Below are 17435 nucleotides of genomic sequence, written 5' to 3'. Positions count from 1 at the left end.
GACTTCACAGGGGGCATGGCAGTCCTGCAGGCACTACAAGCTGTATGCACAAGGTTGGAGATTTATGGAGGAGTCTGCCCTGACTGCATCTCAAAAAAAAAAAAAACCCTCTTGGGGTCTAAGAGCTCCTTCTTTCAAGCTGTATTCAGCAGTACCCGGCTTCCACTGTGGATTTTAAACAGGGAACTGCAACCCTCCTGGGCTGCTGGGTTTCACCCTTCCATCGGGGACGGGACTGTTCTAAGGCACAGCGTTTACTCATACATAATTTCTTTATGCGACCACTGATGAAACCCACACTGCCACTGTGCCTCCTTCAGAAACTGAGCACATTTCTGAAGGAGATGTCACTCGAAAGCCAGTAGGGGCATGAATTTTAATGAATATATAGGGTTACCCACTTGAGATATTCCCAGCGATGGGATAACCTAACATTTGGAACAGCCAGCAGGAGCTAAAAATAAGGAGGAAGAGTCACCATTCAAGATCAAATTTTGGAAAAAGCACAGCACATGATTTCTCTCCTGTAATAGTGTAAGTATGCAAGAAGAATGTACTTGGGTTAAATTATTTCTTCAGATGGAGCTCCAACACAGTATTTCCCCATATCGAATATCATTTTGTCAGGGATAAGTGGTCAGAGATCTTTCTCTCCCAGCCAGATTGAGAACATATGGAAAGACCGTCTTTAAAGAAATAGGAACAAGAGAAAAAGCAGCTAAAAAGAAGGGGTCTGCCTTTTGATTCACATGAATGTGATGCCATGGGTTCTAGAGGGGCACAGTTTTTTTTGGAGCAGTTGGCAAATATGCAATAGGCCTGGAGAAACTCCAGGTGCAACTGGATGGTCATCTTGCAAGACTGCTTGAAATGAAACCACGTGAAGACTGCTGAAAGTGAATTAAAATCTGACAAAGTCCAAAAATGCTTCTGACACAGCAAGGGACTGCGGATGTTGGGCATGCAGTCTGCAGGAAGGACAAGCTGTGCTGGCTGACATATCACAAAAATTTTATCTTGATGAACACAGCTACAGAGGGGATGTCATAAAGAATTGCATGAGAAGGGGGGACTAGTTTAATGTGATGGCATTTTGAAGTCATTCTCCAGCCTAATGCAAAAAATGCATACCCAGGTGTAGCATCCAATTGCTGTGTTGTGAAATGAACTCAATCAAGTGAATTCAATCAAAGCTGAGTAAGCAACTGAAGAGACAACTGAAAAATTTATCTTGGCTCAAAAAAATGCTACAGGGGTGACTGTGACTCAGGCATCTCAAATTGACAGGAACCAGCAGAAAAGTTTCCTAGCTGACCTCTCTTGCAGTGGAACCAAGTAAATTTAAGGGATAAAAGTCAGGTACGTTTCCAAATGTGTGGATAAATATTTTTTTTACTGTAGCCCTTTTTGGGATTTTAAAATATTCCATTTTCTCTCCCCTGAAGTTTCAGAGATACAGTTCCAAGGAAGCTATCTCAAACACATGACTCCAAGACAGTCAAACAGCAGCTCACAGGTCCTAACCTGCAACCTTCTGTGAAGTTCAATGCTGTTCTACAACTGGCAGATCCCACAGCTCTGCTTCTCCTATGGCCAGCTAGCATTAAAATAAGTCCATGTTGTAATGAGAGCTTTAATAGTAGTATTCTGTGGCAGCAAATGGAAGAGGTGGACACCATCTGTGAAAATATTTTTAAAAATGAATCATATTCTGAGTGAAATCTTATGCAATCTAACATTTTACATGTTGTGCACAAGACAACATTTTTGGTGATTTGGTGATTTTTGTGCTGCAGAACTGCATACGTCTTCAACTGTATTGAGGGTGCAGAACCCAATAAACACAGGTTGCAGTTTTTATGCTAACCTTTCAAACCTAAGCAGAATTTAAGCATCATACTGAGAGTGGAGAAGAACAGAATGTTTCATGACTTCTTTACAGATTTGAGAAACAAATCTGCTCCATTTGGTTACTGGTCACTCTTAAGGGATACACAGTAGATGGGACAGATCCCTGCCAACAGCTGGCTGAACAGAAAACTAAGGATCTCACTTTCTACTTTTTCTTCATTCTCAAAAAGGTTGAGATTTGAGGTAAACATGCTGTTCTCCCTCTACTCCCACTATGAGAAATACTTGACGGTGGGATGGCATTACAAGGGAAGTGCCTCATTGCCCAGTTCATGCATTTTCCTGGACAATTTCTCATGGCTATTGATTTTGAATGCAGTATTCTCAATCATAACTTCGTATTCTCACCTTACGCTTCTGCCAGGGCTGTTCTGAATAGTTCATACAAAACTTCACAACACAAGATTTCGTAGACAAGGACATTGAAAAACAGTCCGCTTCTGCAGTTTGCACTCATTCTCTCTTCCAGTGTTGCCTTGAGAACATATGCTGCCTCAGTAACAAATATACAGGCAGAAAAATATTCATGGCACTCTCCCATTCAGGCTCACATTTTCCATCATAATTCCTTAACGATTCAGTGAACATCCTTTTTTGTGACTACTACTGTTACAGCATTTGTTCTCTCAGACCTTCCTAAAACATACTCAGTATTTTTTAACTTTTTAACTGAAGAGACCAGGCTTACTGTAAAATGGAGTTATCCCTACATTTGTTTCACTTAATTTCTATGCATAGGGGGCTACATATCTCACAGAAGATGAGAAAACCTCAACACAACACAGGCACGGATGATCATTCGGTGTCCCCCTTTCTACTTTTAAAGAAAGGATGCAGAAATTTGTTTCTGCGGAAGTGAAAATCAACATCTCAAGCTATAATTTACTGAAGTTCAAGCCTTTATACTGAATACTCCTTCGGTTGTCGTGAGAAATCACATTAGTTGCCAGTACTACGTATTCAGCTATGAATTAGTGAATAAAAGTTATCACGCCACTCATGGTAGTGTCATTTAAAAAAAAACCACAGATGGTACACAGGCTATCAGCAGTTTTATTAAAGTACTCCTCTGCTTCAATACAACTTAACTCAAGTGTAAACAAAGCAGAATCATCACAATCAGAGCACATACATGCTATAAAATTTTTAGTTCACAGATGTTTACTTCCAGTAATGCAGAACTGAAAACATCCAACTGATGATAACAGCTCTTAGCAAACTTTGAACCAAACCACAAACTCTGCTTGGCAAGCATGTCAATAATGAGAGGACGTCTATTTCCCTATTTGTGAAAATCAAAGGAATGGCAAGGCAGAGCACTATTGTTTTGCTGATAAGGCCTCTCTACTCTCAGATTTCTGACTGCACCACGGAAGGACTTACAGGACTGTCACTGTGATATAAACAGTTGTATTTACAAAAAACCCCCATTAGTTTCTCAGGATTGCAGACATTAATCAAGAAATAAAACAGGACTTCTGTAAAACGTCCGAAGGCAAACGCCACAGGTTATTGCACAAACTCCTGAGGAACTCCAGCCATCGGAAAGGTTCACAGGGTCTACTTCACATCTCTCAAAAGCAGTGTAGCAGAAAGCGCACCGCTCCAAGACACTTCTCAAAAGGAAAAAAAATGTCACTTGTGCCATTCATCAGCTTTACTTCTGAGAGCAACTCTAGTTTTCCAATAGTATTTCATATGGAACCTGCCCCAACTTGGATATGCTGAACTTGAAATACACTGGGCAGAAAGGCAATAATAAGAAATCAAGAAAGTCGTAGAAAAGTAGGGGCAAGACATGGAGCCTCCAGAGGAAAGCTGTTGACTGGAAGATTTCCAGCAGGACAGACAGAAACTTACTGTAATAGAAGCTAGGATTACATGGTCAAAGGCTGGAGTAGATATGGCAAGAGCCTAGAAAGGTCACAGAACACCCCACTGAGACTGTACAGGAGGCTACAGAAACACTGAGCCTCACCAGCCCATGCCCTCCATGCAGGAGAACGACCCCTTGGCGCTGGTTGGTGTCATACACTCTGTTAGGACAGGGAAGAAGACATCAGCAGCTCTTTTAGTGAATAACACAGATGCAAGTAGGAAGCCCTACTATTCTACCCACACGTTTTGGTTTTGAGAGGGTTTTCACAGCATGCCACACAAATATACACACATCAGGGTAGCAGTTAAGTGACAAAACCAAGGAGGAAATTCTCTTAATACAGTCCCCTTGTGGCAATGAAATCAGTAAAGCAGAACAGCATGTGCACACATCTTATCCTCTGCAATACTCCCATCTTATTAAGTGCATAGTATAGATTCAGAGGAAAAATATTCTGCTCTCTCTCTTTCTAGAAATCTTGCTTCCTTCATTGCAGAAGTTGAAGGAGGCGGGGGAGACTAGGGTGCTGGGAAGTCAGACATCAATCTTCTAAGCTATGAATTATTCTTCCATGCCTCTAATTTGAGAATCACAGAATATTCACAGCTTACCAAATGAAGTCAATCAAAATGTGTTTGGACATAAGTGATATATAAATGTTATGTATTCTGAAACATTAGGTCTTTTTCACTTGAAAAACAAGATTCTTAAGGCAAAAGGTATCTTTGTCCTACATTTCCTGATTCTCCATCTGCAAAAAGGAATGCCTTTTCTCACCTTTCACCTCAAAGAGCTAGAAGGAAGAAGAGAAGAAGCTACATATGTGAAGAATATGTCACAAGGAAATTTAATAATACTATTTTCAAAGCCAAGTACTAATTGCATGCAACAAAGGAAAAAGAGCCAGATTCTTAAAGAATGAAAAATCACACATTAATGAATACTGGCTCAGTATGTAAGCACTATATCCAATCACACTGAAAGTGCAATCCTTTAAGAGGGGAAAACCCGATATAATTAAAAGATGATATATCATATGCACGACTGCAAGAGGGGCAAATAAAGATCACCGAGTTGTCAAAAAAGCATAAGAAGTGTTTTCAAACATGGTTTACATGCAACACCCTACACAACGGTGACAGAATATATATGTTGACAAGGCTATAATAACGCATGTTTTCATGCTGATTCCCAAGGAATAATGCGGTCAAAAGAACACTTAAAATTCCATACCTTGATTATTTCCACCAACTGATCCACACCACTGTCACCTGGAAAGATTGGTTGTCCTAGTAACAGTTCAGCCAATACACAGCCTGCTGACCACACATCTAAAAAGAGGAAAGAAGTGGAAGACAGGGAAAGGTATCAGTAAAAGGTACATATTAGGCCATTTATATAAAACCCCAGCAGTTTTAAGCTACTTATTTTCTTAGTCATGTTTAATACTCTGTGTAACACAGCTAAAAATAAAAAGCATTCCTCTCCAAAATGCTAATCTAGAAAACACAGATAACTGGCATAAAGCAACGTCAAGCAGACAGTCTTAGAAGTCAAACCCTAAGACAAAGAGAACTGGAACATAATGTTGAACACCATAATGTACTGACATTAAAACTTGTACATGTGAGGAAAAGACCTGACAACATTTGCCATCTGAAAATTAAGGATTTCCCAACACCCTGTGATGTTTTTAAGTCACATTGATCATGAACTATGCATAGGTATTAACTACCATACTGGTTGATGTTTTTAATGTTTCTGCATATTGAATAGACTCCGTTTTTCCATCCATATATACATACATACATGCACACACTAGACAGATGAACTAGTACTGCAAGTATTACTTGTATCCTGCAGTACATGATGATTAAGGGATCTGCTAGACAGCTTCTCTAACTCAGTCACATCAAGACCTAATATGTATCCCAATTCCGTTTGCAAACTTGGCTGGACAACAGAACTGCAAGTCACAGATCAGGTCAACAATATCCACAGAAGAAGCCATCAACTAATTTTCATACGCATGCCAAAAACCACGAGTAGTCACTAGCAGTTACTCCTCTACATGAAGAAAATCTTCATAATCTATTATAGGTATATCGTCTTACACATAAAGAAGACAATTCAATACTACAACAGCAACTTAAGAACGTATCTAAGTGTACTACAGCATATAGCATTTTATTTTTGAAACAGTTACCTGAATGAAAAAATCTAATGAAGCAAATGCTGCATACCAGATGTTTGTCACAATTTGCTGTAACTGCATACCAAATACTGAAATTTAAGCTGCTCAACACACTAAAAGTATCGCACCTAGATGCGGAGAACTGTTTCTCCAAAATACAAGATTGACTATAAGATTTCCTAGAAAGTCATCATTTTTTCAATGTATATGTGAAACCTTACACTAGAATCTAACCTGAAACAAGGAGTCGACAACAGAAGATTTGTAAAGTGTACAATACTGTAATGCTCCCAAAGGGAAAAGAACCAAACCAGTCCCCCTCCACCCATCTTTCTTTGAACTCTTGCCTACTTTTACTAGCTAACCTTCCTCATGAAATAACAGGAGGGCGACCACAACTCAAAACCCAGAGAATTTGCCACCTGAGGCCTGTTCCAACCTGAGATAACCCACACTATGATAGAGATCCTTATTCCCTTAGGGTATTTAACTATGACATTGGGAATTTAACTATGACATACATACAACACTGTCGGTTGTGACTAAAGGTCTGTGTAAGGAAAACATCTCTGACAATTTTCTAAACAGTCTACTATCACTTTGTCACAATCTCTAGAGATGGATGCAAAAAATAATTTAAAAAACCCTTTCAAGAACTTCAAGACTGGTAACAAAATAATCTGCCAGTTAGAACAGACTTTTCCTTCCCCCATTTCTACATGAAAGAGATTGGGGCTATGCAAAAATACTTCCCCCTCTTTTCAAGAAAGATACGGTTCAACTGTAACATACAGTAGACAACAAGCACTGCTCAATACTGCAGCTTTCAAAAATCATTCACCTCCAAGTCAAATGGATGCATTTTTACATAATGCCTTAGTACAAACATCACATCAGGGTTTATCCTAAAAAAAGTAATTACTTACAATACAGACAGCAACCAAACTGAACTTTGAGTCTTGAATTCCAACAAGCAGACAAACCAGATTACACTATTTGATCTTTTAGTCATATGTAATAGAAGTTGGCATGGCCACCAAGGTGCTAAGATCTCTTTTGGACAACAAATGAAGATGGCATCACGTAAAGAACATCTAATTGCATCCAACTGCTGAGCAACATCTCTCTGATAGTTCCTGCTGTTGGACCAACACATACAACGAGATGATGCAAACAATCACTTTTTATGTCATCCCACGCACGTTTGGTTTATAGGAAATGACACGACAGTTTAACAGATAGCATAGATTTCTTCAGAAATGTTGAAGAAACAGATTAAATGTACTAAGCAGTCAGAGTACTGTAACTTAAAAGGCACCTTACAGGGTTTTGAAAGAGCTGAGTTCTTTAGACTGAGTATATAGAACAAGTGGTACCCCAAAGCTATAATCATTATTTACAACCTCAATCCCTCTTTTGCACTGAAAAAGAAACAATATACGGGAAAGAAAAGTATCTGACAGAACATATGCAAACCCAAAGCTGACATCAGAATAAGTCAGCATTTACAACTCACTTCCTTTAAAAATGTTGAAACTACGCTAGCGTGACTTTTTTCAAATCAGACTGTGGCTTTTTAAAACTGTTTTAAATAACCTTCTGGTCTGGCTGCTCCATGAAGTTGGCTTTGTACTGTTTTATCCCTTCCCAGTCTCTCTAAATGCCTTCACACTCCACCAGCCAATTTCAGCCAAGTCTGAAAGGCAGAAGTCTCAAATACATTGCAGAAGTTTTGTAAAAACAGCGGGGAGAGCGTGCATCAGTGTTGCTGCTGAGGAGAGGAGGGCTCAGTCCCCGTGGGACACGCTGGGCTTGCCCTCACCCTGACAAACTGCAGCTGCCAACAAGTTGAAGGATAAGCAGGTCATTTTTCAAACAAAAAGGCCAAGCAGAAACAGCAGAGGGTACACAAGAAAGCTGAGAGCATCACAGGGGGAGAGAGGAGAAAAAGAAAGGATGCAGGTGATGAGGAAACAGATGAGGAAGTCTGAGGAATACTTGTTGTATTTGTGATGGGTTTAATCCATCAAACATACAACAAATTCATTGGAAATGTATGTAGTGGTTCCATGCATAGTGAAATCTTCCAAATCGGGTGATTTAATGCCTTGTTAGAAGTCTACTTAAATTTTCCTTGATTTTACTTGCTAACACTTTAAACATACACTGAAATAAGCTACAGGCATTCCAAAATTCCCAACTGTTTTCCAGGAGTGTAATTTCACCAACTTCCAAAATAGGACTTGGGCAGTGTTCCCTGGGCAAGGAAGTGAACGAACCCTTGAAGCATCCTCAACGAAAGCCAGAGAAAGGAAGCTAACTTCAGCAGCTCCAAGCAGGGGCAGCAACAAAACACAATTTACATAGGTGTTTATACAACTCTGGTGAACAATGCACAAAAAGGAAGAAACTGGACATTTCAGCTCTGCTGAAACTTGATGGAATTTATGCCGTGGACTTTTAACAGGACTAAAATTTCACTCCAGTATAGTGACTTCCCTTTGACTCTGGCATTTTAAAATTTATCTTCCAAATTTGGATGGTAACATTTTTCTCAAGCCTGAAGTAAACAATGTACCACATTCTATATTCAAAGCATGTTACTTAAGAGAAGTGAGAAGGTAGTTAATATTAGGTTTTGATAGCTTCTTCCCAGCCCCTTTTCTTCCTTAGCACAGTCACAACTAACTATTATAGGTTAATAATCTTTCAGAGGAAGCTTACAGTGTAACTACTCGTTCCCATGGGAGGAGAAGCATTTTCTGAACTATTTCTTTTTGATATGGACTATTTAATTAAGGCAAAATATGACTACCATTCACATGCTTTAAACTAGTTAATAAAGAAGGTAAGAGTGAACCTTAACAGAAAACAAGAATCAAGTCAACAAATGGTCCTTATGGCAAACTAGCTAGGACAACATGAAATTTTAGGACAGAATACTGAAAGCTACTAATTTTACGTAGAAGAAAGTAGGCAATGCTACTTTCTTCATACCTTTGGTGAAATGTAGTCTAAACAATATGGACAGTAAATGCAACTGCCAGCCAAAAGCAACCTTCGAATAAGCTTATTTCAGATAGCTTTCGCACATTATAATAGTAGCTAATGCCGTATCTGTCATAAACTGAAGAACATCTAAGGTAAATGCCATTAGCACGTAACTACCTGAACTAATTTAAGCACACAAAAATTCATAGAGCCTCTTATACTCCGAAACTTTTCTTAAATTTAAGTTTCTATTACTTTATTGATCTTCACAGTTGTTGGGTGGACATTAACTTGTCTACAAATATCATCTATATAATTCCGTTGCTTTTCAATGCCATTCCAGCATTAGAGAGGGTAAGAAAAGGAAAATTTCTCTTTACTTCAGAAAGAGGCATCCGGCAGGACAACCTGCAAAGCACACTCCTTAGGTTTAATTCTGCAAGTGGGCAATGGCCATTTTCAGTTGTCTGTGACAGAATACCATGTCCACGAATCTCATCTTTTGCGATCTCAAACTCTGCCTTTCCAAGATGAGAAGCTCTTCTTCACAGCATGAGCACCATTCATTGTATTATCAGCTCCTCTAAATACTTATTTAGAGGATATAAAGAAAGGAAAAAGAAAAAAAAAGAAAGAAAAAGGAAAAGAAAAGATAAGCCTGCTCTCATCCATTTAGTACAAATTAAGACCTTTCCTTTATCTGACACTTTAGGGGGCACATTTACATTTCTACGTTTCCCCCCCATCTATTCATCTCTGCCCCAGTATCCACTGATCTTGATGGACTCACTTCATCTTGGAGGTGACTCAAAGTTGCTGCCCTAGAAACTGTGGAAACAAACTAGCAGGGAAGAAACCAGGAGTCAGAAAAGCAGCCCTAGGAAGTCGTAAAATCAGCAGCTTCTCGTTGCCAAATGCCAGAACACAAAGTGCTTTTCATTGATGCTGTTTGGAACGCTTTTTGGGATGTCAGAACAAGACCAAAATTCTGGATTACGAGCATGCATGCTATGTTGGTGCAAGTTTTGCACATCAAGCCACCACAGATCCAGAGATTATGAAGACAGAATAAGGCCAAAACATGAAAATGCTTGGAAAGCCATGCTTGTTCCAGTACTTGGAACAAAAGCTAAACACAGGTATCTCTATTTTTCTGCAATGAAGAGCTGAAACTACAATGACAGGTGATAGAATAGTCCAGTAAATTAATGCCTGTGCTTATTTTCAGCATTGGAAGTTGCCATCCGAGATACAGAAGCAAATACTTTTCACTGTTTGTCAACAGGTTTGGGACACACCTTGTGATGGTTCTTCCCCAGGAAACTGAGACAGCTCAAGTGTGCATGCCCCCAGAGGAGCTTCTGCTCCAGGCTGCTGAGGTGAAATAGTCACTCCCTCAGTCTTAGTGCTTGCTAGAAAAGTGAACAACTAACTTCGTGTGATACTTATTTTTGGATATAGCAAGACAAGCCAGGGATACAGCCACACAGATCAATCTTTCCCTGCCAGTGGCTATAAATTCTCCCTCTGGAACACTGTCAATTCCTGCCAGCACAGTGACAGAAAAAATGCACTGAGACCAGCAGACCCTTGTTATCCAGAAGTGCCACCACGTTCTTTTGAGTCCTCCACTGCCCCATCACTTAAGCTACTGAAAAACTGAATGTTGTGGGGGTAAAGCTTAACTGCACAACTTCTTTTTATGTAAGAGAATCACATTCATTGTAACAGGTATGTCTGCATTCACCCTGGCTCCAGCCCCTATGTCTGTCCCTGGACATTGTAGGGGAATGTGGGCAGCCATCCTGTGGTTCTTCAGCAGGCAGCAGCACTCAGATGACCAGTGCAGCCAGCAGCATGCCAGCAACACACTCTGGGATGGCGTAACACACACAGACCTGCAAGGCAGAAGCTTTGGCCAAAATGCTGTCAAGGGATAGCTGAAGAGCTTGGTTTGCAAAAAAACCCACCAAGCCTCCTACAAATCAGCTTCAGGAACAAAACTACGTGCCATCCCCAGCAAGCCTCAGGGACGTGCACACGCTTGCAGAATCCTAGTCAAAGGTGCACAAAAGCCCAAACTGTACAAGCTACGAAGACAACCAAGTGACACAAATGCTTGTGTCTGACCACTGAAAAAATCCCTTGAAGTTGTAATGCAGGCAGATGACAGAGCTATAATGGGCCCGATTTGTAGCTATTTGGCAACAGGGATTATTTAAAAACTTGAATCGGCCATTTCCCAGGTCGTTATTTTAGTAATAGTCCCAGGTCTGCTGGATGACACACACAGGCATTAACCGCAGTAAACATGTTTTGATGCTACTTTTACTATCATATATATTTATATACAGCACTAATGCAGTACTTTACAAAAGTGCAACAAACACTACCCCTGCCTGTGAGTCATTTTTAAAGGGACATTTTGGGTTAGAATTTAAGTCATGCACTTTGATGAAATAATCAAGATCTTAGAAGTTAAAATCCAGTTTACAGTTCTGTTGTGACATCCAGGATGGAAAGACACAACCTGGAATCAACTTTAGCTTCTGCTACACGGAAGTAAAGTCGCAAGGACAAATTCATGTGTTAAAAGACAACTTAGACGAAGCCAGAAAGCCTAATGCAACTCCTGGTTACAGTGCCAAACAAGATGACTAACTATTGAAATGGTCATGACGCAGGCTGGCTGTACTGTCAGTCTTGGGCCACCACAGGGTCACTGCTTAGGTTTAAAAAGCACTTCTTGCTCAGAAATATTTCCAATAATTACTGGATCACACCACGCTACAATCATAAGCCCTGCAGTAACATTAGCAAACAACAAAAACCTTAGGAAAACAGCTGGATGCCTTGCAGATAACGTACAAAAAGTTCTACTTTGAACACTTTTTGGCTTCTTATTCTTCGCTGATTTTATTTTTCATGTAGTTTTAAGATAGTGTATTTAAACAGAAGAATGAAGATCCCTACCTTACATTTCTGTTTTTGTTACCACACACGAGTGGATTCTTACATAAAAGAAAAAGACTCTATAGTAGGAAAAGGCTGCTGTGCTAACAATTCAGAAGAAAACAAGAACTAGAAAACACAAGCATGTCCACATTAAAAACAAAAGGTTTAAAATGCAGTGTTACAATACTGAAGCATTTCACAGTTCCCTATGCCGTGAGCTCTGGATAAAGTACTGATAATTAAATGTTCCTTCCTCTACCTCTCTCAAGAAACCTATCTGTGCTTGTTGGTTGGTGTACAAATAATGCTGATTGAGTTTGGATGAGCAATCCTACGAGAAATAGTGAGGATTCTCACTAAGTGCTGTTGCTAGAACTAAGCAAGAACTATCTAGCAAGGACTAAGGAATAGCATGGTATTTGCCATCACTGGAAACAGCAGCATCACAAAACTAAACCCCTAGAATTTCTAACATACTGCACAACACTGGGAAACGGCAATGTTTGTAAAAGCATTTTATTACTTCTCAGCTCCCAAATGCAAAGATTCTGCTGAGATGGAAGTGGGGGGAAGAAAGGATAGGAAGGAGTATTTGCTGAAATTCATTTTTAAGCTATTCTGTGCAAGTTTCAGAGAAGGGGCTTGGGGGGCCAGGATTTTTTTTGAGGGGGCACAAGAAAGTCTGAACCACATAGCAAACAGAAAATAGACTCCTCACTTTAGGATGATATTTTTATTAGAACTGTTTTAGAGACCAGCAGATAAGAAAACAAAAATGGAAAGCGCAACTTTAAAGAGGTTCTGCAAAAAAAGTACAAGACGAAAGCCATTACACAGTTGGAGCAAGAGACATTTCACAGGCTTATCTATAAAGCAGTCTCTTCTGGTGACACCTAAAATATTTGTTTTATGCAGTTATCCTCTGAAACAAGTTGTCTCAGTGCACTCTGATAACACAGCTCAGCCAATCTATTCGCTCTCAGCTGGCAAAATGATGTCAGCCAGGATCAGCCGCCTTCCTCTCACTCACGAGCTCCCGCCACTTAGCTTTCACCTGGGCTCTGCTGCTTATCGGACTACACAGTAATGCTGATTCAACTCATTAATGTAGCAGAAAGTTAACCTAACCAAAAGCCTCTTGTCAGTTGAAGCTGAATCGGCATATTAAACAGTAAACCATGAGAGCTAGGGTATCCAGGGGCAAGAAAGAGCAGCGCTGGGGCTGCCAATTCTGGCAGCCGCCAATCATTAAGTTCTGCCCCTTTATCTTTCTTGTGCCATTACTTTCCTCAGACTTCTTATGGTCCTGCCTCTTTTTCCTACCAGGGAGATACGCAAGTGTTGCTATAACACATACTGAAAAGCAACTAATGGGAAAAAAAAATTAGTGAGAGCAAGTAAGTCTTCAGGAACGCTTCTGTTTTCAAAAAACTGACGAGTTAAAACCAGTCAGCCAGCCATTGGGTTTAACAATAGTTAAAACATACTAACTTTAAACATACTTTAACTGGTTATATTCTGCCAAGACTTGATCATGATCTCCAAATCCTTTTGGACATATTAAACCTTGCCAAAGCAACTCAAGTCCATAAGCAAGCTAAAAGCTTAGCACACTATTGGGGAATCAGAGAGCTAAATCCCGTCTTTCTAGCACTAGCACTCAGAAGGAGCCCAGGGAATATCCTGACTAAAAAACTGAATAAGTTACCTCACAACCAGCCGACACATAGCTGTTCATTTTTATTTTTCATTTCGCTGTTCATTTTTAGGACTCCACTGTAAGAAAACCCGGCTGTTCTCCATCCTCTGCCAAAACCTCCAGCTTCCCTAACATTTCCATGACACAGCTACGTGCCAGGTATTAGAACAAGTCTTCTTCATGCTCAAAATTAATGACTAAAGGACAGCAAAAGTTAACAGAATAACTTGAATCAGAAAGACTGCTGTACACAATATATTAAAACTGTAAAGAGAGTTTAAAGCCAATTATTAGGCCACATTTTCCCTCCTACAAAAATGGGAGTAAATAAATTACGGAATTATTTGTGTCTAAGTAACAGCATATCGGAAGCAGTAGTTGATATTTCTACAGTCACTCTTTACACTTACTTTAAGTCATCTAAATGCTCTTCTGGCTTGAGATCTCATACCTACTATTAAAGTAAATGGCAAAACTACCTGGATTTTTTGCTTGAAAGCAGATTTCCCCCCATACCTTAAAAAAGCCCCTCTCCTAATGGAATTGACACTGAAATCTCAAAAGGCATAGAAATCACAGCACCCGTCTATAAAATGTGTATATTTCATTAAGAAGTTGTACCTGACCATTTACAACAAAATTCTACCTCTGGGGATTATATCCAAGATCTCTGGAAACCTTTACACTTAACTACAGAATAAAAACTCATGCAGTTGGTATAGATTTCAACAAATACACATACATACCTATACTGGAGGTATAATCGGTGGCTCCAAAGATCAACTCTGGTGCCCTGTAGTACCGAGAGCAGATGTATGAGACATTAGGTTCTCCACGAACCAGCTGTTTTGCACTGAAAAGGAAACAAAATAATAATCTCTCAGTAATGAACAGTTTTACAATACTGCAGTACAGACCAACATTAAGTTTTGGGACTCTTCACCCATCCCCCAATTCCTAAATGCTAAAGTACCATGTTCTTCTAAGCTGATGCAAGCCACAGACTCAATGATTTACTGCGAAATCAGTCCAATCTATCAATCCGCAACCTTATGCTGGACATAGCAAAGGAAATTCTGACTACAATCTAGGTGATATATGGAGTCAGATTTTTGTCTGGCCGTTGTCTTTTGCCAGGTACAAAAGGTTTGTTTACAAAGAAAAAGAAGACAGAATACAGTTCAGTCAAACGTAGTTACCTTTTAAGGTTCAAAAGGTCTGGATGCTCACCAGAACTGAGAGTATTTTTTTTTTTAATTATTTTTTTTTAATTTTACATCAGAATATTCTGGTTCTTTGCTGTTTAAGGGACTGTAGTATGAGGAGACAAAGGGAAAAAAAAACCTTTGCCATTGTAGTCACATGTTAATGGTGCATGATTAACATGAAGACTTCATTTATACTGCAAAAGATCAGCCACAAAGGATCTAACCTACAGTATTGCCCCAACCACTACCTTTGGAAGAATCTAAGATAATAAAGGAACATGAAAGCACATTAACTTTTAGAACATGAGTCTATGAACATATTATACTTCTCCCAATTAACACCAAGTGTTAGACGGAAAGGAGCTAGAAGACAAAACTGCCCTTTCAGAAATACAACATACAAATAAGCAGCACCAAACCCAGCTGAGTGACAAGCCAGCCAAACTCAACATTCCAGACACTCTTCTCAGCCTTCAGGGAAGAAGGACTCCCACCACCCATTTAGCCTGTTTTTAAAAGTCTCAGGTTTTCTGTTTTTTTATATAGGAACTACCATTAACAAATTCCCCACTGTTAACACATAGGAAGTACCACCTTTTTATGCACTGTTACTTTCGAGTTTCAGTGCGATTCTTATTTTGCTCCAACACACTGGTGAGGTAGAGCTGAGGAGGAGATTCCCGAGCCACCAGGCATGACGATGCACTGCTTGAATAACCACCATCTGACATTCCCACACATTATGGGCAAGCAGAATTTAGCAACAGCAGCTTCCGTGACCTCTTGCACATAAGCCCTAACTATTTTGGTCTGCAAAGTTATAGCACAACCTAAAGACTCAGCCTTCCCAGAGCGAAATCTGTCTCCTGTCTCAGTGTTGATGCACAGAATTTCTGTATCAGTTCTAAGATGGAGACTGGACTCTAAAGGCGATTCACTTGAATGGATACTGGAAATAAATGTGCCACTGGAAACTAGGCTACATGTTGTATGTCCACTATCTAACGGCTTCAATCAGAAGTGTTGCTTTTGTTCTTCAGCCTCTACCGTACTTGAAATATTAAGTGAATTGGTATACATACAAGCAGACTAATAAAGTGTAACAGTAGCCTTTTTAGGTTATTATGCCACTGCACCTGTCTTCTCTTGCCCGAACATATTTCATCCCAATATTTGGTTGTAATTTTCCATGGTGTAGTATTTTCCCTATATGATGGCATATTTATTTTTTAATACCTGCATAAATAACAGGCTTGAATTTTAATTCCCTCCTTCTTGATATCCTTCTCCAGCTCTTCCCTCACCAAAGTAATTTTACGAGGAAATCAGAGTATCGATAATTTTTCTTTCAAAACTACAAGTGAAGACATTCTGAGGAACTCAGAGGGTTTCTTTGCAAAACTGCACCCAGGTTCACTTTAAAAGAAGCTGTTTTCACCAGGCTTCAGGCCACAGATGTGCTTACCTTCCGAAGTCGCAGAGTTTTAGGACAGCTGTATCAGGGTCCAGCAAGAGGTTCTGTGGTTTTATATCCCGGTGGCAGATCCCAAAGGAATGGATATAGGCTAAACTCCGGAACAGCTGATACATGTACAACTGGAACACAGTAACATTGCATAAGGCATGCTTTCACAGTCAAAACAGAGTAAACAATTAATTTAGCACAAACACGTACTAGAAGAAAAACAAAAATCACACAAAAAAGACCCTACTGAACGCGTATTAGTGCTATGAAGATGGGCAAGGTATTTGCATACCTTCCCCAACCACGCCTTGCCACATACCCCACACGCAGCTCAGATTTGTTCATTTGTCCTTCCAAAAATGAGCACAATTTCAAAAAAATAACTGTGCCGGTTTCCCAACGTTTATAAATAACAGTAGTCACAAGAAACATACACAAAATAAAGGTGTTTCAGTTTGCTTTATAAATCAGACTCTTCACAGAAATGAAGTATTCCAGGTTATGTAAGGGGGAAAAAAAACAGCCTACAAAGAAAACCCTTTAGTTGATGAAGTTATTAACAACACATTAAATGTTGCCAAAGACTATGGTAGCGTCTCAGTCTGTCACTTGAGTGAATCTCCTAGTTGCTCTTGGTGAGGGAACAGATTCATTTCAGTTTCAAATCTCTGGGCAAAAAGAGGGGGCAGATAAAAGCGACTGTTCAGAGTCATTTTATGCAAGGCAGAGCAAACAAGTATGCTGAGGGAGGGATTGCTCTGCCCCAGTCCAAGGCTAACCAACCCCTTACAGCAAGAAGGAATACAGCAAGAGGAGGTGTTATGTAACCAAGAGCTTCTCAGGGCAAGGGGATGATGTCCACCTGCTGGAGCCACACACTATGGAGAATAAAAAGCTGGTGGATGCAATTAGGGCTGTAGGGCATATACAGTTATAAAGGCATGGGAAGCCCTATTTCAAGGTTGACAACAGGCAGCCAGGTTATTTGTTATCTTTGTTGTGTCTCCCCCCAGGTTCCATTCAGGAAAAAAAAAAAAAAAAAAAAAAAGATAATCAAGCTGAAGGCAGGACATTGTACTGGAGTTGCAACTCCACGCTTTCCTTTTCTAAGCTCATTCTCCACAATTCACCTT

General features: G+C 39.8%; 1 protein-coding gene across 2 annotated transcripts in view; it reads right to left on the bottom strand.

The window, feature by feature from the left end:
- The window catches only part of GSK3B (glycogen synthase kinase 3 beta), a 154243-nt gene that overhangs the window by 34847 nt on the left and 101961 nt on the right, over positions 1-17435 (bottom strand). For both annotated transcript variants that reach the window (XM_074593771.1, XM_074593762.1), the window contains exons 5-7: positions 16303-16433; positions 14376-14482; positions 5024-5121 (exon numbers count right to left, since the gene is read on the bottom strand). In XM_074593771.1, the coding sequence (XP_074449872.1) occupies positions 5024-5121; positions 14376-14482; positions 16303-16433 (336 nt within the window). The remainder of the gene's footprint in view (positions 1-5023; positions 5122-14375; positions 14483-16302; positions 16434-17435) is intronic.

The sequence above is a fragment of the Larus michahellis genome, chromosome 1, assembly GCF_964199755.1.
Source record: "Larus michahellis chromosome 1, bLarMic1.1, whole genome shotgun sequence".
NCBI lineage: Eukaryota > Metazoa > Chordata > Aves > Charadriiformes > Laridae > Larus > Larus michahellis.
Note: the sequence above shows the minus strand (reverse complement) of the source record. Positions and strands in the feature narration are given on the sequence as shown.